Source organism: Diadema setosum, chromosome 7, assembly GCF_964275005.1.
Source record: "Diadema setosum chromosome 7, eeDiaSeto1, whole genome shotgun sequence".
Taxonomy (NCBI): Eukaryota; Metazoa; Echinodermata; class Echinoidea; order Diadematoida; family Diadematidae; genus Diadema; species Diadema setosum.
In genome coordinates this window covers 36,521,297-36,544,126 of record NC_092691.1, presented here as the reverse complement: position 1 = coordinate 36,544,126, position 22,830 = coordinate 36,521,297, and the positions used below count along the sequence as shown (strand labels likewise).

At 40.4% G+C, this 22,830-nt stretch overlaps 2 protein-coding genes across 2 annotated transcripts in view; one reads left to right on the top strand and one right to left on the bottom strand.

Moving 5' to 3' along the window:
* Positions 1–729: 729 nt before the first annotated feature.
* Positions 730–9,163, bottom strand: LOC140230766 (uncharacterized). Its single transcript, XM_072310904.1, has 3 exons — positions 7,123–9,163; positions 5,741–5,804; positions 730–4,441 (listed from the first exon to the last, which is right to left on the bottom strand). The coding sequence occupies exons 1-3, from the start codon at positions 9,151–9,153 to the stop codon at positions 744–746; spliced, it is 5,793 nt and encodes a 1,930-aa protein (XP_072167005.1). The 5' UTR covers positions 9,154–9,163; the 3' UTR covers positions 730–743.
* Positions 9,164–18,383: 9,220 nt separating this feature from the next.
* LOC140230764 (multiple C2 and transmembrane domain-containing protein 1-like) overlaps positions 18,384–22,830 on the top strand; it is a 101,493-nt gene continuing 97,046 nt past the window's right edge. Inside the window, exon 1 of the mRNA XM_072310902.1 lies at positions 18,384–18,557. The gene's annotated coding sequence lies outside the window, so the exon portion shown is untranslated. The remainder of the gene's footprint in view (positions 18,558–22,830) is intronic.

The following is a 22,830-nucleotide window of genomic DNA, read 5'->3' as shown; positions in this document are numbered from 1 at the left end:
GGAAAATTAGCTTAAATTTACATACAAGTCAATACAGGACTTTGAGGTGATGACAACATCACCCCCAATGACATTATGATTATTACAATCTGATCACTGTTACATGAAAGCCTGTGAAACTTGCAAATTCCATTTACTTTTATACCTTACACAATTACTTCGGATGAAAAAAAAAAAAAAAAAAAAAAAACTTCTCCAACGTCTAATTTTGCTGTATTTATCAACATCAATTTTAAATGCAGAATTGCATTTTGATACCTAAACATAACACAAATAGCCATTCAATGCTGAAAATTAAACTTGTCTCAGCCTCTATGTGATTTGAACTATATGTGGCTGATAGTCATGGCTGCCAAGCAATATTTCTGTTGCAAGTCTTTTATCAGATGGACTCTCAGGCCCGAATTCACGAAGGTGGTACAAATGAAACCATGGTTTAAACCATGGACAAAAACCATGGAGCGCCAAGTGTCACATGGAATATTGCGTTATGAAATTTCGTCATTTCGTCGATGAAATTATTATTTTGTAATGAAATTATAATATTTTGTAACTAAATGAACATTTCGTCCACGAAATGATAATTTCGTTAACGAAACAGTCATTTTGTCGACGAAATGAGCAATATCGTAACAAGATATTCCATGCGACACTTGGCACTCCATGGTTTTTGTCCATGGTTTAAACCATGGTTTCATTTGTACCACCTTGGTGAATTCGGGCCTCAATGTCTCTGAACAAACCTAGCTCTGATGCAGCTTGGCGTGTCTCTCTAATGTTGATGGATGACCAAATTTCTGTCCACACACCTGGCAGAACACCTCAATAACTGGAGGAAAAGTCACGCCAACAACGCTGGGAGATTTCTTCTTCTTCGGTTCACCATTGCAAGCTGGCATTGGGATGCTTTGGGATTCATCCACTCTGTGTTTGCTACTGCTGCTGCTAGCTCCGTTGTCTCTCGGCGCAGCTGGCTCTGTTGCATCGAGGACGGAATTGTTTGCTGTGGCTTGCATCACGCAAGACTCACCCAGCGACATCGTGACGCCAGCTTCCGAGAGTGAGTGCACATTGTTAGACGGTTCGACTTTCACAGCAGACATCTGGATGGTTTTCTGACCCTTGACCACAGCACTCTGTTCCAGCGACCCACAATCCCTGCTATACTCTCCACACTCCGAGGGAGCTTCTGAGAGTAAGTGCACATTCTTGGTGCTAGATGGTTCAACTTTCACAACAGACATCTGGATGGGTTTCTGACCTTTGACCACAACACTCTGTTCCAGCGACCCACAATCCCTGCTGTACTCTGCACACTCCGAAGGACTCAGCTTTCTCAGCTCCAGTTTCAGTTTCTTTTTGACACGCTTGGTGACATGAGCACGCTTGTGTTTTTCAAATTGTTTCCGTGATTCAAATTTCCGATTGCACAACTCACATTTCAGATGCACTGCACGTCTCACATCTCGGTGTCTATGTCTGTGACCTCTGGAAAATGAAAAAGGCAGTCGGGACTTCTTCTTCTTCTTCTTTTTCTTCTTCTCCTTCTTCTTTTTCTTCTTCTTTCTGGACTTCATCCGCATGATAAGCTGTTGCCTCATCTGTTCATTTTTGCAGACTGAGATAAGCTTAAGATTTACATCGATGTCACCGCAAAACTCTTTATTTCGGCTTCCATAGGTCGTATTCACGACTGTGAAGGGGACAGGGTCATTCAACTTTGCTACTGTTAGACCATTGAGTTCTCGTTCGAGGCCTCCTGTCACCTGACTGGATATGGATACTAAGTGGGCGTCCCGGCAAACAGCAGCATGCATCCACAGCTTCTCCCTGGAATGATACTCCTCCAAGCAGTAAACACAGAAGTGTGTCACATCATCCCCACCGGATGCAATATCACATTTTGCAGAATTCCCTCTCTCCACATCAGGTTCTACTTTAACTGAAGTCGAGACAGAGTCTGATAGAACAGCACTGGGTTCCTGTATCAAGACATCCCCACACATGCCTTTATTTTTTGAGTTTCCACCGGTCACTTTCATTTCATTTCTCAGTGTGTGAAGCCTTTTGGGGACTAGTCGCTTTCTGCAGTCTTTAAATACAGAGGAAATGCCCATTTCTGGAGGGGCATCTTGGCAAGATTTGTCATTGGGTTTCCTTTCACTGGCATCTTGGTGAGACGGTGACTGCTGCTCCATCCCTCGGTTGCAAATGATCCCATTGGGGCTGTCATTGTTACCACCTTTCCTTACTTCTTCAAAATCCTGTTTGATAACTGATAGTGGCAGTGTAGGGATAGCCACATTTCCTACTCTCTCAGATGAGGTGGAATTTGCTGCTAATGATACACACTTGGAGACTTGAGGTACAAGGGACATCTGATGAGTTGTGTCAGCCACTGGGATGGGAACATATAAGGCTGATTCCTGGATACTCTCTTCTGGCATAACATCCTTTGACTCCAAGGATCGAAGGCCACCAGCGAGAGAGCATTTTTCAATTTGCGAGTCCTTGCAGCTCTGGATAAGGGTCCCACTGCTTGGAGGATTCTGGAAAGAAGGTTGCTTGGTGACATCATCTGTGCCCCTTTCAGCTTTCTTCTCATGCTCACTGCTACATACTGTTACAATGTGCTTAGATGAGAGAGAACTGTTTGGCCGACCTGCCCCAGTGTCTTCCTGTTTGTGCACAGGGTTGCTGTTCCCATGATGAGAAACAACGCACTGATGTGTCTGCTGGCCTGATGAGGATGAGGAAGCATTCATTTTAGCTAAAGAATGAAAGCTAGCATCTATTTGTTCCAGAATGTGCAGTGTTTTGGAAATCTGGTCCCCAGTTGGAGTCTTGGTCCTTGTATTGGTAATGCCTCCCTTGACACAAACAATGTTCCTCTCAAAACTCTTGGCTGGCACCTGATGTGGATTCTCAAGCCTGCAGCCCAGAGGCCGACTGTCGGAGCTACTTACAGCTGCTTCTCGCTCAGAGGGAACTCTGACAGATAGAGGTGAGGATGATTTGGCTACCTCGGCAAATTCAACAGCAGACCTTTGTGATGTATCTTTTAGAGGTGATCCCATGGCGACATCGTCTATGGAAGTTGACATTGATGCAATAGCTGATGTGCAGTGAATCTGCTGAGACGGTGGTGTGTGGTTCAGCTGCTGATATGGTGTTGGTGGAGTTTTCTCTGAATCAGCAAACTCTTGCAGTGACTGCTTCTTGTTGTCAATAGCTTTGCACTCTGAAACGTGTTTGCGTAAGCTTGGAAAATCCTCAAAATTGCAGCCACAACCCACACATACTTTGTCAGGGGATTTTCTAGCCTTCTTGGTCAATGGGGTCCATGTATTCCCAACCATAGTAGAGATCACACTGGAAGGGTCTGTCTGGGATAATGGTGATGCTAACATAGATGATTTCTCAGAAACCTCATGACATGGGGAGAAAATTCTCTTCCTAGACTTTGACATTCCCGAGCGTTCAAGCACCTTGGGCATACAATCTGAGCACAATTTATGTAATTCATTTGATTTCGCATGACTTTGAATCAATTCTGGTGAATGCCTTCCACAAATCTGGCAGTTCTCCTGTGATGTTGCTACAATGTTCTCTGGTAGATCTGTAACTTTCTCCAGCACTGCTGACCTTTTTTTCTTCTTAATTTTCTTACGCTTACGTTTTCGAGCAGCTGAATGTTCTAAATGCTTATCCTTCATTTTTCCGAAACTTAAAGATGGCCCATTAACTTCTTTCTGAGACACTTTTAATTTGTGTTCCTCCACCATCTGTGCGTCCTTGCAATCAGAAGGGCATACCTCTACATGTCTTGCCAACTCCTTAAAAGTGTAAAATTTCTGCTTGCACTTTCCGCACATCTCCTTATGACCATCACACCTAGCCCTGTGTCTCATCATCTTGTGCGAGTCCAGCTTGATGCATCTGCACTTTGCGCAACGATATTTGAACACTTTGTGATGCTTCTTGCCAAAGCAGCGCTGCTGGTGCAGGTCGAGCAATGTGCTGAAGAAGACATTGCACTTGGAACAGTGGACAGGGTACTTCTCGTGCATCATTTCGTGGTATGGCCCCATTGTTGGGTCAGGAAATGTCCGTTCACAGATGCTGCACCTCGAGACTTCATTGCTCGCATTCGGTTCATTGTTGACATTCTGAGAATCCTCCCGAACACACCCATGGGGCTCTGGCGAGCACGTCTCCCGCATCTTTTGGGCATTACGAGCCAGCACTTCATGGATGCTGAGGTGAATGGTAAGATCCTCCTTCTTGTAAAAGTCAACCCCACACTCAGGACATGTACAGGTTGCTTCCACAAAGCCGGTGTCAAGATCACTGCTCTGTGTGCAGGTGAGCTTGTGTTCTTCCATCTTACAGGTGCATGTCAGTTTCTTACAATCTGGACATCGGACAGCAGCACAGAATTCTGTATGAAAAGAGGATGCACACACAAAATACATCAATCTAAAAAAAAAAATAAAAAATAAAAAATTGTAGAAGCATATTTGCAAATACTGAACATCAAGGTCTCACCATTTTGAGACAATTTTGTACTTGTTTTCACTGGATTTTAGTCAAAGCTTTACTCGTGCATGATTTGATCGTAACAGAATCAAAATCCACAATGTGCTGGAAAAATCTCAGGATTGAAACTTCCTGCCCAGATAACTTGGCTGCTGCATCCAGTTCTTTGCAATCAAAGGTGTTAACACTCCAGCCACACACTATCAAATATGTTCTTTGAGTGACATCTTCTAAGAAATAGGTTGCTTCACTTCTTTCCTGCAGTCTCTTCTTGGACTGTACATCTGTTTGACTTGTTTTTTCCTCTACCTCTTCACCACTATGACCCATTCATGACAACAATATTGTTACACGATAACAAAGGTAACTACAAGAAAATGCCCCCCCCCCCAAAAAAAAAAAAAATGCAGTGATTAAGAACTGAAATACTAGATATTACTGCAAAAATTCTCACATTTATTTTAGTCACATAAGTAGTTACACTCAGATATATGAGATCAGTACTAATGACATAAAATTCAACTATAAAAGCTGACTTTGACAGACTATGAACAAAGAGAGTGCTAAAAATTTCACAATGTTGAATTGCAACAGGCTTCATACCCTGCACATTTCAAAATTCATTCTCATTGCCTTCAAAATGTTCTGCACAAAGATACAACTACTGCTAGTCTGCACAAAGTTTTAATGTGCTTTTTTTTTCAGTGTGTCTCATAAAACATCTCACAGTCTCTCTGCCAGCAGCATAAAGTTTCTCTATGAAACTGCTGCAGCTTCTTCTTTTCAAACAATCAGCAAAGTATGATATGAGCGGAGATAACATGCTGTGGAAATTGTATACTTGGTCAACATTGCAGAAGCTGGTATTAATCGTTTAAAATTTTAAAAAGTCACATAAGATACACCATGTGCAAATGAGGTGACTGTTTTCATAAGCACCATAATAGTCTTTAGCTTTGTGTCTTCCAATATCAATGCATTCTACTTGTGTCACAATCAGTTTGATTAATCAACCGGACACAGCATAGTAACTTTGTTGTGGTAATTTGCCCCAGTGTAGGCCTACATGGCGGCTAAACATTCAAAATACATGTATGTTTGTGGTAATCTTTTGGTAACTTTCAAATTATGATGACACGACACTGATACTGAAGTAGAATTCTCACAAACCAACAAAACAAGCAACCCCAAATAATCTTACCTTTACCACAAGACATCCCATCATTGCTCTCATCTCTATGCAGTGTTGAAGCTGTGCTTTTTCCCTGCAGACAGAAAAACAAACAAACAAACAGAGGTATCTTGCTTTATTCCTGAAAGGCAAATGTTGCACCATAAACATTATGTCTTTGACCAACAATGCTTCATTGGGTTGTTGTGACGTACACTTGTAACAAAAATCAAGTCTTGTAAAGGATCTTTTAAACAGATGTCAAATATCCTTTCATTCAATATCAACTGAAATGATACCTATCATCAAAATTGCTCTGTTTCTTGTCTGCAGTCAGAAAGGATCGTACAGACTATTAAAAAAAAAAATGTACATCAGCAAACTGTACTGATTTATCATGTGACGATTTATATTATTTATGGGGTAATTATGAGACAGGGAGGAAGAGATATTTGAGTAACAATGTCTACATAAAGGACAAACAGATATTCAAGTCACCAGCATAGATATTTCTGGCATATCTATTCATTTTTTTAAAAAGTCATAAAAATGAGCGCATGATGAAAGAGCATGATCAAGGGGTATTTCAAAACATGTAACAGTACTGAGTAAATGTAGTATGGTACTGTATTTGCATAAGCTGTATTTTTGTGACGGTTTAATTTTTGCGAACTTCGCGAATCACAGTTGGTTTGCGAATTTAACAACACTTGAAATTGTCTCCATGAGCTTTGTTAATAGAGCATTAATGTAAGCGTCGGTGTCGATTCGCGAAAACAACATCTTGCGAAAATGTCTATGAACTCGTCATTCGCGAAAATATCTGTACGCAAAAATAACAGCATATCCAGTACACGTTTTCCCAATGAAGAAAACAGTGTACAAACTTGCTCTGGGTCTTTGGAAAAGACTAGCAGGAGTTATAAGTTCAAAAGTATTGTTGCTACATAAGTTTTGCCACTACACTTAGTTGGTGTTAGGAGAAGTGAGTAAGGGTTTAAATTTCTCAGTTCATTGGTAAGTGATGGCTGACAGACATTTCATGGTGTTCAGTTACAAAAAATAAGATTATAACAAAATTTTGTCTGTACACCAAAGTACAAATTAAAGTCCCCAAATCATCATCTTAAAACCTGTATGGTGCAAAATGCCTTTTGGATAACAAAATTTCAATATTCGTGGTCCAAAAGACTTTTATAAATGAAGATGCCTGTAATTCTAATTCCTACCTATTTCTATGCACTGGCATATGTTTCTCCTTCCTGTGAGTGACATCAAAGTCTCTTGATTCTAATGTTTCAATTGGATGCTTCCCATTTCTTAAATTCTGCTGCATATCGCTTTCAGGGTAGCAGTCGTTGTCCCAATTTGACAATGAAATCAAGCATATAAATTGTCAGGGGATAGCTTACCTGTCCATCGTCAGAGCCAAGTTGCCATCCTTCACTGTCATATTCGCAGCTGGATTGGCCATCAGTGGCAGCTTCCCTCTCTGTGGAACCAGGAATCAAACTGCTCCCACTACTGTCTGTTTCAGGAGTGAAGAAAGTCCCTGTCTTGTCCGCACATGTTTGTGAAAGGTCCGAGTCGGTCCTCTCTGGACTTTGTTGCAATGCAGGGCCTCCGAAGGACTGGGAACCTTCCTGAGTCTCAGCTGAAGGTGGTTCTCTTTTCAGATGTCTTTGAATGTGGGTGAGGTCCATGTCAGCATCAGCATACGTCTCATCGTTTCCTCTGGTGTTGCTGCAATAAAAGGAATCCTCTCCATCACTAACTGGTTCATCTTTGATGTATTTGCAGATGCCGTTGGCGAACTTCACCATGGTACACATATGTGTCTCATGCCCCAACTCTATATTAGTTCTCAGTGTTCCTGAAAATTTGTCACACTTCTCATCTGTGCGTCCATCATGCCGACTGCTAGTTTGAGCAGCTCCTTTTTCTCCCTCAAATTGCACACTTCCCTTTTCATCCTTCTTCAGAGGCTGACCCATTCCTACCTCCATTTCAACTTGTGTTGTCTCTTTCGTTTCCTTGACTTGACTCTGACTGAAGTCTATCTCATTTTCTGCTCCTTTTTGTGACATGTATGGAGAATTCCCAGTATCTATCTCAGAACCGACTTGACTGCCATTTCCTGAGTGGTCATGAGAATGCTCTGAATTCATCCTCCCTTTAGTCCTCTCAATTTCACCTGTCTGCTTAATAACAGCATCCCTTACAGAATGTTCAGATTCATTTGCGCTTTTGACAATCCCCTCTCCTGCTAATGTCTCTTCATAATACTCCCCAAGTGCTGCATCTGATGTAAATTTTTCAGCAGACACATTTTCAACTGCTCCTTCATCATTTTTTCTGGGGAGACTCATGTTCCCTTTACTTGGTAGAGGGCAATCACTGTGCCGACTCTCAAATGCTGGTGAACTTTCTGCTGCACTGTCTCTGACAACTTGATCCAGACACCTGGTTTGTACTACTTGTGTAATTGTGGGATCTGCACTTTTCTGCTCACTGGTATGGGTTTCTTCACTGTTAGCAAAAACTGGAAAATCTTTGTGGCTAGTGGTACCAATCCCCTCATCTACTATACAATGATCAGAAGTTCTCTCTCTTGTCACATCACTACAGGTACCCATGGGGTCAGGTATTTTAAGATGCTCCTCAACAGCTCGAGAAGATTGTGGTCCACAAAGTCGTAATTCTCCACACACTGACTGCTCCACTAAGTCTGCTATTGTACAGGCACTCTCTACACCACTGCATTGGTTTGATCCATAAATGGCCGAGAACGAGTCTGAAATAACAGAATTGCTACTGTTGGCAGTTTCTTGACTATCAGGTGGAGGAAGATCATTGCTTTGATGATGACATGATTGCCCCTGGTCTTCTGACAAGACCAACCTCCCATCACTAAAATTCTCACTTGATCTCATAGACACTGGTTCCAGTTGGCAAAGAGGTTGCTGTCCAGTGTCACTCAGTGGTGAGTTCATCCGAGGAGATGAGGAGCAGGCATCACTGATGCCAGGTGACAAGAATCTTGAGCCTTCACGATTGAAGCACACACAGGTGTCCAAGCACTTAACACAGGAATGTCCTGTGACCATATGGCCTGCCTGCATTGAAGTTGGTTTCTCAGACTCATCTGCCAGTGTAGGAGCATCACAAATGTTGGAGAAGCCTACTTCTGTGGCACCCTCTGGTTGCTGTTCATCACTTGGTTCCAAGACCTTGTCCGAGCCATCACTTGACTTTGGGGGATCACAGCCACAGCTGTTCTGGTACTGGTGGCCATCAAAATTTGAGGCCCCATTATGGCACAAGTTCCCTGCTGCTACTCCATCTCCAATTCCTTTCAGCTCTGGTCTACGTTGTTGTAATGATGAGTGACAATCCTGCCTTTGGCAGCTATTTATTTCTGTCCTGACAACAGAGTCCCCCATGTCAGCAGTAGGTAGGATACCTGTCGGACGAATTATGGTGTAGATCACTCCATTGATGAGCCCAGAATCGCTCATCCCTCCACCCTTCCATGGCAGGCTTAATTTTTTTGGCCTCTTTCCTGCTCACACATGTACCCAGACTAAAAATATTAGCGTCAAGGAGACAGGAAACTTGAATGCACAAGGGATGTCAATGGCATGCATTAGTCAAAACTATTCTGGCAGTTAGATGTTTAAGCCCAAGTCTCATTTGCAGATTGCCTGTTCCATTTTGCTCAAGTACGGGTAGTAGATTGTGTCGCGTTAGTAAACACGTAGACTACACACTGCTGCTGAACTTACATCAGTACAGCAAAGAACCTAACAGTTTTGCAGATCGGCCTGAAGAATTCATGGCTGTTACTGGTAGAGAAAAGTATACAGATGTCAAATATTGCCACTGCTCCAAATAGCGTTCATGGCAGCACAGTGGCTGTGTCTTGGTTCTTGGGAGCAGCATTCACTACTCACAGGCCTAGAGAAAAACAAAACAATAAAGACAAACACCTCCAGTAAGTTATGTGTATGGATTATAGGTTAGCATTGTCTCATAACTCTGACTAATATGACCATCAACTTGATATGTGCAGCTTTTCACAGCTTTTCAAGAGAACCTATTTCGATGATCTGTAGCACTAAATGCAAAAACTACTATCATAGAGCATCTGAACTAGAAGGAACATAATCAAAAGGAGAATGTACACAACATGACAGCTAATGACTACTCTCTTTCTTGAGCAGAATATCTCCAAAGTACCTTTTCCACCTTGACTTCATACTTTCATATTTCAGGAAGTCTCGTGCAATGTACTCTGAAGTGCTCAGAAGTTTAGCAGAACATTTTCTTCCTCATTCATTCTCCCTCTTTGAGACAGGAGCAGCTAGTAGAGGCTTATTCATTATTACTGTAATTTGCACAATGCCCTGCTTGGTGGACAAGCCTCCAGGGTGATTTGCTCAAATATCATGGTGCATGCACCCAAAAGCTTCCAAAAGGTGCTAAATCTAAATCATTTTTCAATTTTTCAATGGGAGCAAGCTCTTGATTTATTGGGTTTTATTTAACAAAGTAAAATGGATAATATCCTCTGTGTTAAAATCATTCATATAACCCAACAATGACTTTCAAGGGAGAACATGTTGTAGTACCTACATCATAAACCACCAAAGATTTTGAAATCATACATCAGTGCATTCAAAAGAAATTTATAAGCAGTACCAGTAATAACATCACTGCTTCACATGATTACTTGACTATTCTTATTGTTCCTCAAAAAATCATGGACAAACCATACAATAACAAAACTTTCTTTGTTTTAGCTTCAATGTAACTTTTTTCACTTTGTCTGTTTGAAAGAATTCCTCAGAGTTCAATGGTTAAAATGCATTCTTTCTATCAACTTCAATGGCATCAGATGAACAGCCATTCATTATTGACCTTGGTGCGATACTCCAATAATGCAATTACTGTAAAAGTGGAAATTTTCGCGGTGTTGAAATTTTCGCGCATTTCGCGCAACCAGAAACTAGCGCGAAAATAAAATCCCGCGAATATTTTTGCTTGCCATATGTTCCTGTGCATGATGTCTAGATTCCGCGGAATTAAAACACGCGAAACTCTTCTGACCCGGCCAAGCGCGAAAAATTAGTCGCGCGAAAATATCCACTTTTACAGTATGACATCTAGGTCCTATATGACAGATTGAGTGGGGAGGTGCTTTTTGGAGAAGAAAATCATCTTGTCTAATTTTGTGGACAAGTATAGCAATGGGACAACATAATTACTTTTGTCTTGATCCACTGGGGTTGGGTCCAGTTCATACATTGTATGGTTGAGGGGTCTAGATGTCGCGCACGAAAATTTGTGATGCTCGTATAATAAAAATTATTCCACAATCGTACCTGAATTTCTCAATAAATATCACGAAAATGCAGAAAAATCACCTCCCAGAATCTCCTGATGATACGATGACGGAGTAGTGCGCTGTCGCCGTTTGTATGTCGGACTTAATTTTATGCGTTCAATTTCTCGGGGTATGTAAAGATCGCGCAGCTGCCCTATGTAGTTTCATGCGTGAAAGTGTCTGCCCCTCTCTGTGGCTGTAGCGTGCTTCGGCTTTCGTAGAATATTATAAACGATCGATCGAACAAATTACAAATTCTATCGGTTACGATCATACGAATGTGACAAGCGAGACGACACGTCTAGGCTACAACACCCTTAAAAAAAGATTTTAAGCTAAGGTAGGTAAATTATAAGGTAAAAAATTGGAAATTGAGTGAAAAATTTGTTCCAAACAATTGGAAATTTAGTAAAAAATTTGTTTGATATCAAAATTTCTTACCTGCTTCCTTCTCATGTTTAGCGGTTGTCAGGTATTTTTATTCCATGGGCGTATCGGCAAATTTTGCGCTTAGTCCTACGCGTAATATTGCTTGCTATACGCAGTTACGCTATGCGCGATCATTAAGTCCCTGCGCGAGACCTAGTACCCTTACTATACATACTATGCATGCAGCATAAATAATTATGAATATGTGGGACTACAATTTTTTTTTAACAGACAAAAATGGTCTAAAAGGGCAGTGATATGACTGTGCCAGTAGTGCGTCTGCCTTCCTATCCGATTGACCTGGGTTTGATTCCCGGGTCTCAATGTTATGTGTAATCATACCATCTCCTCTAAAGAGACAAAACACTGTCCCTTGGTCTTCGAAGTCGGATAGGACATAAAATGGAGGTCCCATGTACGAGTCACAAATCATGCAAGTAAAAATCATGCTTTTTTTCCTTGCATATTATATGATCAAAGAGCAGGGTTCTAACTCCGTGAAGTGGCCAACACCTGCCCACACAAAAACAGTGTGTCTGCACTTCCATAGTACCGGTAATGAAAGCAGAATCAAAGAAGTGTGCAGTGCAGACAGCTAACAGTTACTGGGCTGGGCCGTGTATCATAGACCATGTCTAGGGCCTATAGTTATAAGTTAACTTGGTATAGACTTTGCTTGTCAATTTAATATGGTCATGTCACGCATACTCCTTCAGGCATACATCAAATCTTCTATTTCCAGGGTGTTGGAGAGTCATGAATAAGAATTAGAACTTGATATTACAACAATGCAAGGTCTAAATTTACAGTAGATTATAATTTCGTTGTAACGTTAGGGGTTGAATCGAAAACAATAGTAAATTCTTTATACCCTGGTAGCCTTGTTAGAAATGAGTTGAATGAAATAATGGTTATTTTGATGAGATCTCTCGTGGCTCAGCTGAACATTAATTGAAAACTCAAAATAAATTTACTCAATATGTCACAGCAATGAGTATACGACAAAGGAGGAGGAGCTGAGACAGCCATTCCGGTGTGTGGTTTGCATTGTATAGTCCAATCGACGGCTAGCTAGCTCCCAGAGCCGCTGCCTATGTTTGGTACAAGGATTGGGTACGTTTGCGTGTTGTGACTGTGGCCGTGGCTAGACTGTGTGCGACTACAGACAGCAACAGGGCTGTGTATGCGACCTGCTCTCTGAGAAACCTTTCAAAATATAATGCGCATAGAATTAATAATGGATACCAGTGCTCCCTAATCATGTTTGCATCTCATGAAGAAATAACTCTGCCGAATTGCTCCCGTAAAATACTCACCTGACGGCCCGATATGCTTCCAAGTCGTGTAAACAAAGAATGTCCGCATCAACATACAGTGTTCGAGCCATACACACTAGCTAGCTAGCTCGACGCAAGCGGGGTCAGCATGCAGTAGATCTAGATAACACGGGTTCAATGCAGCAGCTCGCAAAGCTCAAGCAAAGGATCTTCTAGCAGTTTTCATATGAGCATTCTACGTAGTATGCATTCACACTGGAGCTACGCAGCGCTATCTCTGTTGTCAATATACCTCAAGAAAAGAGTCAATCATACAAACAATCGTAATACGCAACTTCGTGGATGAGAATGCATTGTTGTCACTTTTAGTAAGGCAATCAGACTGCAATCACAGCCACAACTTCACTTCACTTGGATTCGACTATCAAAATTCTGTCACTGTCTTCAGTCACATTCTTAGCATGTGTTTTGTTTTCCAAGATTTCGAAAATTACTGTTTTGTTGATGGGGGTGGGGGTTAATGGAGGAGGAGGGTGTTGAGGGAGACCAAATGTACTGGTGGTATTAGTAATCACAACCTTCCCTGTTTATATCATGAAAAGATGATGGTGAGAGATGGAGACCCTGGACCGGAAAATCGACAAAACTACCTCTTTTTGTTTTGTCTGTCAATCCGCATCCCTGCATCGATCCATCATCAAACATAAACATGCAGGTATACAGAGCTACCAAGTCTCACGCATTTAGGGCCTGTCTCACGATCTCAGGCATGGCACCCATTTTTTTTTTCTCTCTCTCTCTCTCACGCATCGGGTGAAGTCTGCAACTTGGGCCAAAAATAAGGAGCATATTGGATTAAAGTGATAGTTGCAATTGAAGGTATATTTCCCTTTTGTTTTTCAAAATTAGTAAAAAATAGTCACTTAAGTATGTACCAGATCGCATTATTAAGAGCTAATAACCAAAAAAAAAAAAAAAAAAAAAAAAAAAAAGAAGAAGAAGAAGAAGAAGAAAAAAAGAAAGCTCCCTACTGTGGGAGGGGGACATGTACACCATCCCCCCCCCCCCCCCTCGTTCGGCGCGAGCGCCGAGACGCCAAGTCATGAAAATCTCACTCATAAATTTGTTTTGAACTTGCCATCTCTGGGTATATAGTCGCTTAAATTCTTTCAGGAAGCTAAACCTTCTCCAATGTTGTTTCTTTTGTGTAACTTTCAGGTTCGAAGGAATATCGTATACACTCAGCTGGAATGTCTTTATCTATATTTTGGATACAAATTTATCCTCCAGTGATTGGCTTGAAAAAGCCTCACGTGATTTTCAACTACGTCAGAATGTTGGCATGTTTGACACTCCATGAAGCTTTGCAAACTAGAGAAGCACTCTCTGAGATTTCCAACACTGATCTTGTTCTCTCATACTGATCTGAAGAGTGATTTTCCCGTACGATAGTCCCATGCATGTTAAAAATCGCCCGATTTCCCAATATAGAAGCCTTTTGTTACGTCATCAACTTCTAGCTGGGCTGCACGCCTCACCGGCCCTGACATCTATGGAGAACTATAGAGCACGCACTTTAGTGCGCGTATGCAAACCTAAAAAAAAAAAAAAAAAATATATATATATATATATATATATATATATATATATATATCAAAATATCCTTCATAAAATCCATAAAAATCCCCGGATCACTTCAAAAGTTTAATCATCTGTCCCTTGTGTCATTCTCAACCTTTCCTGTAAATTTCATCCATATCCGTTCACAACGTTTTGAGTTATTTTGCACCCGGACAAACAAACCAACAAACAAACAAACCAACGCCGATGAAAACAAAACCTCCTCCCTTGGCAGCTCTTGGCGGAGGTAATGATGTCACAAAGCAATCATGAAATTGTGCGCAGCTTTTGTACCGTCACTCTGTGATATGTAACATGCCTTTTTTTTTAAAAAACAAAACAATTGTGACATCACAAAGCAATTCTGACATCGGGCACTGCGTCGTACTGTAAAATGTGACAATACATTTCTCACAAAACAATTGTGACGCCACAAAGCAATTTTTAAAATTACGCACAACTTCGTACCGTCACTCTGTGAAATGTATCAATTTCTAACAAAATAATTGTGACGTCATAAAGCAATTCTGACATTGCGCTAATTTGGTTCGCACCGTCACTCTGTGAAATGTACTAAGTAGTAACATTTATGAACAAAACAATTGTAACATCACAAAGCAATTCTGACATCGTGTGCTGCTTCTGTCCCTTTACAACACAACAACACATTCATCACACGAATTCTCGCCTCACATTTTTCCATTTTTAAAAATCTTTTGATCCAAAATATAATACAAATAGACTTTGTCTAATTTTGAGCCTTTGGTTAAATTATGTATGGGCCTCGGTACCTCCAAAAGAACTATTCACTTCGGGGCTGCGCTCCTCGATGAATAGTTCTTTTTGAGTCACCTTTGCTCATAGTTTTAGCCAGAAACTCTGATGAAACTCGGAAGTGGCAACTTCCCCCTCCCCCACCCCCCACTTTTAGATACGCAGCACCGGGCCTGAATTTTATTTATGTAAAATGTTGATAACTTGAGAAAGACATGTACGACCATTATCTCAGATCAATAATGTTTCCACAATCGACAGGTGCAACCGTTGGAGCATGGACCCTGGGTGTAGGGTCCATGGTTGGAGTTACTAAATCTGTCAGTACCCCATCTATAGCCAGTAACAGAAAGACGACCACCTTGATTGGCAAGCACTGCTATGTACCATCGGATCGTCAAATATCTGAATATACGATTTCTTAATTAGTGTTACTGGTTGTACATGGAATTTGTCATACTAGCACTTTTCTAATCTCACCTTATGCAATCACATAATACAAGCGTGCCCCCCCCCCCCCAAAAAAAAGAACTTACCAGGAAAGATAGCGACATACTGTAATCTTAGCACCAAAAAAAAAAAAAAATAGCGACAATGGAGTGGAGAGTTGTACAAATCAATTTGATTATCGCCCTCTTGTGATGGCTTACAGAGCAACATCATTCTTTGGCAAAAAAACAAAACAAAAACAAAACAAACAAACAAAAAATTGTTGAACTTTTCATGAATTCATTTAGCGGTAACGTTTAAAACTTTGCAAAGACTTCAATTCAGCGAGACAAAATCGATGTTTTAGTAAAATACAACAGGGAAGGACCTCTGTGGTTCATAATGATGAAGAAGCAGCAATACAGGCCTACAAAGATGAGAGGAGCGATGGAGGATGTATGGTTGCAAAATTGATGATGATTATCATAAGACCTTATCAATGACTAACCCTATGTTATAGCATGAGTTTTTGTTCCAATCATAGCGAGCTTAAGGTAATTATCATGATTGGAATGAATGGTTGGAAAAACGGCGGTGCTTAGTGTTTGAGGAATTTCCGAGTAGAAATAAAAACAACGCCACAATCAAAACCAAACAATCAGTATAATTTTATGAAGGCCCTAAACTCACAGGGACAGGGTCAGTTGAAGCGTGAAGTTTTGATTTGCTGAGATGGTGTCTGGTTTCCGCCAATAAAGATTTTCTTTACCGTATATCGAGTTTACTTTCTCTACTTATGATTTACTGAGTATTGGTCGATACCATATAAGTTTGATAGCAAATGAAAATGATTGACATTAATGGTTTTATTTTGTGCTACTCTGCCTGGCTTTCGAGGTCTAAAAGTCCTCTCAACAGTTTATGAACTGTATGCAAAGTGATTGTATAACACTGTATGTTAAATCTTTTATTATTTGATGTACATAAACGACAACATGAAATTGCAACTATATACTATAGTATCACATTGAATAGAGACCTGGGCCCCGTTTTATCAAAAGATAAAATCGATTTTAAATTTCCTTTCACACAGGCTGTCATAGACTTACAGTTGAAATAAACTTTATAATAAATTTTAACTCTTCATAAAACAGGGCCCTGTGGTTGATGAGGAATGTAGCCACTAATCAGAAAAGTGAGAAAAATAGATCCGTATTGTGTGCGCAATAAAAAAAATGTTATTAGGGATCAGAAGCGTCCAAGGTAACGACGACGAAGATGTTGACAATGATAATGATGATAACAATGATTATGATAATGATGATGATAATAATAATGATAATAATAATAATAATAATAATAATAATGTTAATAATAATAATAATAATGATAATAATAATGATAATGATAACTACTGTAATTACAATAATGAACCAGGAGAAGAAGTGTATATACACTAGCATACAGAATAAGACTCATGAAACTTATGTCTCCCCTAAAGCCGGGGGAGGGGGGAGGATGATTGTTCATGCCACCCCCCATCTTGTGAGGTGGGACACAGGGATAAATCCACCACACCCTCCTCCCTCCCACCCCAGTTCACGCCCCTGGATGCATGATATACAGGGGCGGATCCAGAAAACCTGTAAAGGGGGGGGGGTGCAACTAATGTTTCTGGTGCCACTTCCGGGTTTCATTTCAATATTTCTATTCATTTCGTTTGTTTGCTAACGAAATATAAAGGGGCATGAAATTGCAACTATATACTATAGTATCACATTGAATAGAGAACAGAGGGGTCGCGCCCCCTCTGGATCCGCCACTGGTATGAGCCCTACTGTACGTTTAGTCCCATGGATGAGGGCATGCAGTCAACCATTACCTGGTGCGATCACTGCAAAATGGGTGATGAACCTTGAGCCGTAATGATGGTAATTAACGATTCATGTAGGCCTACGATGTGGCTCTTGCCCGAAATGCCCGGTTGATGTTGGGATGCATCGTCAGATCAGATAGGCGTAATTTACGCCAGTGCACTATAAACATTTTCAGTAAATATCAGTTCAAAGCTTTTAATTACATGTTATAGACCATGTACATCAGGCACTCATCGTTATTGGAAGAGAAAAGAAACAAGTGCAAAGAGGCGCTCTGCTCTGTCAGGGATGGATAAAAAGACAACAACACAAAAACACACAAAATAGCCGGGTTTGTTTGTTTGTCTGTTTTTCTGTGCGTATTTCGTGCCGCTGCACTGACACTGTAGGGAATGGCGGGAGGTCTGTGTTTATCCATAATAATGACTGTAAAAATGGTTAGGAAGAGGAGGAAAGAAGACGGCGATCCTCTCCCTTTCACCCCCTATACCTCCATATATTAAACTTGTCTATTGTCCGTTCACCATCATCCATCAGTCACCAGCCGTGTGTCCAAACACCCTTGCCCTTGCCTTGGACCACATCATATGCTCGTACCAGGAAGGTGTCACCTCCCTGCTCGTACACTGCTCGATCGCTCCAGCAGCAAAGGTAGCTCAGTAGATAGGACCCCGACCAAGTCAATAGTCCGGTACGTGCACAACCGGTGGGGTAACGATGTGCACGGGCATTGAGCGGAAGATGGGTGCATCGCAACAGCAATAACCTACCACGAGCTAGCTACTCATACTAGCGCCGTAGCGGCACTTCCGACCTACCGCAAAGTGGACGTACTTTGCTAAAAGTTTCCATTGGACAATTTTGGATTGAATTTACTAGGTCATGTCAACGAGTGAGTAGAGTGTAGATATCTAACCAACTGATTAATTATCAAGCAGAGCAGTGATGACACTACCGCACCGGGAATCAACGAAGACAGTTTCGTATTATTAGTGTAGACGTTTTTGTCTGTGGGCTTTTCCAAGTGAAGATCCGTCTTTCACCGCAGAATTGAGGTAAATTTACTTTGTTTTGTTATTTACATTATTACACTACTGGCTACCGCAGTAACCACCACTAATTTCGAGATCGACAACGGTTACTAAATTATACCGGTATCACAGGGACTTTAGTAAAAGCAAATAATAATCGACTGCGAGAGCGATGCCGATGGTGCAATCTAACATCGCCGAGGTGATCCGCGAGATTTCTAGTATCAGGCCGAGCCGAGCCGAAGGCGAGGGCTGATAAGTGATACCTCAAGGATCGCCGAGCCGAGGCGATGTTTAGACCATTGGCATTGCACGAGACATAGAAGATAATTATTTGCTTTGCTTTATAACTCACATCGATTACGATTAACAAACTTGAGATTTGATAAAAATGTATTCCATCAGCCACGCAGATTTTTATTTCATAGTCGTGCTGAATGTCTACAACAGGGATTAATTTATTTCTGTCTTCCTGTATTTCAGGATTGCTTCAATTCATATATTAAAAGAAAAATCCTTCATAACCCATTGAGGATGGGCTGATTTTGCTACAACACACATTTCCCATGGACCCTTGCCAAAGTATACTTCCGACATGTCCTCGACGGGTTAATCCTCTGCGTGTCACCTTCATTACCTTTTCATAGATTTGTGTGCAAAATTTTGTGCACATTTGACTCATACGTGTATATTGGCACAGAAGGTGTTAGAGTAATGGACTCACTTGCTCTCAGATACCTCTTCAGACATTGATTAAAGTAAACTCTGCTATTGATGTGATGCCCTAATCATGCATACATCTTTGTAACATGCCAAAAATTATTCATTTGTGCAGTGTGGAATTGATTTTCCACCACACAGGTTCAGGTTTTTTTGTGACCATACAGTTGCCTAGCACAATGAAGATAATGTTTCAAATCAGCTAGGAAATAAATTTGAATGTTATGAAATGTGAACTTTTTTTGCAGTGCTTCCATTTTCTCCAAAGCTAGTAGAAAGTTGGCACACTGTATGCAGATGGGAGGCTTTGGTGTATTAATAGGATTGAGCTTTTAACTTTTTTGCAGGATACCAAGAACCACTTACGAAATAGTACAGAACATAGCAATCTAAGGGGAATTCAGAGTTTAATTGATGAAATCGGTTACGGAATGGCTGAGACATTAAAAAACAAAGTAAAACAAAATGATCGTAATAAAAAGTGGGTCCCAACTTTTATTAGGATCAGTTTGTTTTGGATATCTCAACCATTTCATAACCAATTTTCATCAAATAAAACCTGAATTCCTCTTGAAATCATATGGTCTTTCATATTTCAGAGGAGGTTTCTTATCTTAGCAAAAAAAAAAAAAAAATGTTAGAAGTTGTGCATGAAGTTAGGTCACAACCCAAACTATACAATCCCTTTAACTGCGACCAGCCTGAACAGCTCCCACAGTATAAACGTGTATAATGGAGCACCCTGGGGTTACACGTGTGAGTGCAGAGTATAACTTTATTAAACAGAAAGATCACAAAATTTATCAAAAACAAAACAAAACAAAACAATAAATGTGCACAGTTGTAGAGAAATTCAAAATGCCAAGCTTTGCTATGATGTACAATTGTAAATTTTATGACAAATCTATGATTATTTTTCTTTCAATTGTCCTGTATAGCTTTATCACTGTCCTGTCTGGGAGGCATGACTTTTTCTGACACAACTGTGACAGAAAATTACAATCTCCTCTAAACAAACAAACAAACAAACAAACAAAACCCGAGGCAACACTGCTTGACTTTCCATCACCATGCAATGCATGTGGCGATTTATAGATTGGTTTGGGCAGGTTTATGCATTTGAACAAAATAAGCAAACTTGGCACACCTTCGACTGAGTCTGGCATTTAAAGAGTTAACCAATATGCAACTGCTAGTACATTGACTTCAAGAAATAAGTTGTATTAAAAGATTATGCAAGCACCATGAACGAAGTGAATAAAGGAACAAAGTATGAACTCTAACTCTTCCATCATGCTGTAGAAATTGAACTGCTATTAAATCCTAATTAGATCAGAAGATGCCCAGTATCAATCAAAACATGAACATGCAAAGTACCTGACCATGATTGGTCCTACATGATTCTAGAGCACATTGTGGGAGAAATCACACTCAAGTGCTTTTCATTTCAAACTTGAAAAAAAACCAACACCTCAATTTAGCACAAAACTTGTTTCTAAAGCTGTGTTTATTCAAGTGGCAATCTGAAAGAGCCCATTGCAAGTTTTTGAGGGTGAAGAGTGTATTATAAATTCAACGAATGATGTGTGAACAAATACTGAATTCTGAAATGCCCATATAGACTCAATACACAGGCTGCCAGGTTCCCTTACAGAACAGGTTAGTGACTGTGATACTGATAATGCTGAGGAAATGCTCAAGGCTGTGGACCTTTGTGGGTGACAGTTATCTCCATGCTGATTTTCAACAGATATGATAAACTGTGTGAAGGTATTGTCAAATGCTTTGTGGTTTTAGTACCATTGGGGGGTATTTTTCATTTGATTATTTGAAAGTGATTCATAAAGTGAAGTTGCACTGTATTAACAGGCAGTTTTTTACAGGTCTATGACAATGATATGGACAGTTGTTGCATACCGTGCAGCATTTGCATCAAAATTGTCTCTCTCTCTTACCCACACACTCACAGCTCAGGGGTTTGTGAGGGAAGCACTTTATAAAAAGAACCCAAAAGAAAACCTTACCTCTGTATCTTTGGTTGTAAAGCCTGTAAAGTTGTGATGTACGCACCTTTTGTTATTCCAAACTGAAGGAGTTTCATGGCCCAAGTAGCAGCTAGACAAGTTACAAGTAAGATGAATGGCCACAGAGGAATGCTTGTGTGTGTGTGTTGTATGAAGTGAGGTAACTGTAGCAGCAAAAAGCTATGAGGTATTCTAAGGTAAAAAAGAGCAAGAACAGACATTAAAAACTAAATTTAATCTGTAAGGATTTGTTATAAAAGGATGTAGATGATGTTCTTATCTTCAGCCGTCCTTAGTCTTCAATATGATGGATAAAAGGAAATTTTCGTCCAGCGTTGTTATTGTGTTTGGATCTCTCAAAGATTTTGATTCTGAACTTGGTGTGTAAAATGTTAGGTACATTGTATGTAAAAGCTGATGGGTTAACGCTGCATTAATAAAGCTTTCACTTTTCAAATAAGGTAGGGTATGTTTTGTCATTGACAGCCATTTGAGGTACAATGTAGATTCTGTGTCAGCCTTATAAATGTTTGCTGCTACTGTTGGAGCTGCATAAAATGGCATAGATAGCACTCTGAATAGAATCGTATTCCACATGTGCAATTTGACCTATTTACGTGAAGGAACAAGGTCACTCAAAAACCTACATGTAGCCACACTGTGGTATCTGCAGTACGAGATTGTGAAATCATCTCTGTAAACACTCTTCGTTTTGTATTCAGACAAAATTTGTCGTACCTTTGCTCTCTGAGGATCTGTTCATGTAATTAATGGGTTTGAATACCACCAAATGAGGAACAAGTATAAACCTCAAGTCCGGTTGATCTTGAAATTTACCAGGTATAACTTCCAGTGTCACTGCGAAGTACGTTGACACTTATCCTTGTACAAATTATTGCCCTACAGTTGTACAATGTAGTTCCTGTGCACTCAGAACATAATGGTCCTACAGTGTAAACCTCTCCACCATTAATAAACAGCACAGTGATACAAAGTACTGTAAAAAACCTATCCTTCCTTTTTTTGTGGTTAAGATTAGAACTGAAGATCTGAATTTTAGTCTGACTTCAACATTTCAACAAACTCAACTTGGATGTGACAACATTGAGTAACTGAGCACATTGTCTGTCTTGGACATATTCCTTTCTTTGGTTATAGCCCAGCCATGGTGCTATCTGCAGTCTCGTCATCTGTTCCCCCTCCTGCTACCCCTACCACCCCTTCCACCACCCCCTCTTGATGCATCTTGTATCTCTTTGTAGTCTTTTTGGTTGCCTATTTACTTTGTTCAGGTTTGTTGTTATGCTGATGTAGTCCCTGTTGTTTGGGAATAAGGTCTGATGCTTGGCCATAGTAAGATTTCATTCTTTGTAAATCAAAGAGCTCTGCCAGCTTTTTGCATCCTTTACAGAGTGTATTTGATGCTTCACAGAGACAGCTTTTGGAGTATACCAAGATGACAACACCACCATCACCATGTTGGTTTGATAGTGAAGTTATGTTGCAAGGTAGCAAGGCTGTTAGGGTGTATTAATGAACTTACTTTTGGTGTG

Bases quoted from the DNA above. Each gene is read 5' to 3' on its own strand.
- LOC140230766 (XM_072310904.1), bottom strand. From the start codon at position 9,153: ATGGGGGACTCTGTTGTCAGGACAGAAATAAATAGCTGCCAAAGGCAG. The intron at 5,805-7,122 runs GTAAGCTATCCC...TTCTGTCTGCAG, and splicing joins TTGGCTCTGACGATGGACAG to GGAAAAAGCACAGCTTCAAC. The intron at 4,442-5,740 runs GTAAGATTATTT...CTTTTCATACAG, and splicing joins TGGGATGTCTTGTGGTAAAG to AATTCTGTGCTGCTGTCCGA.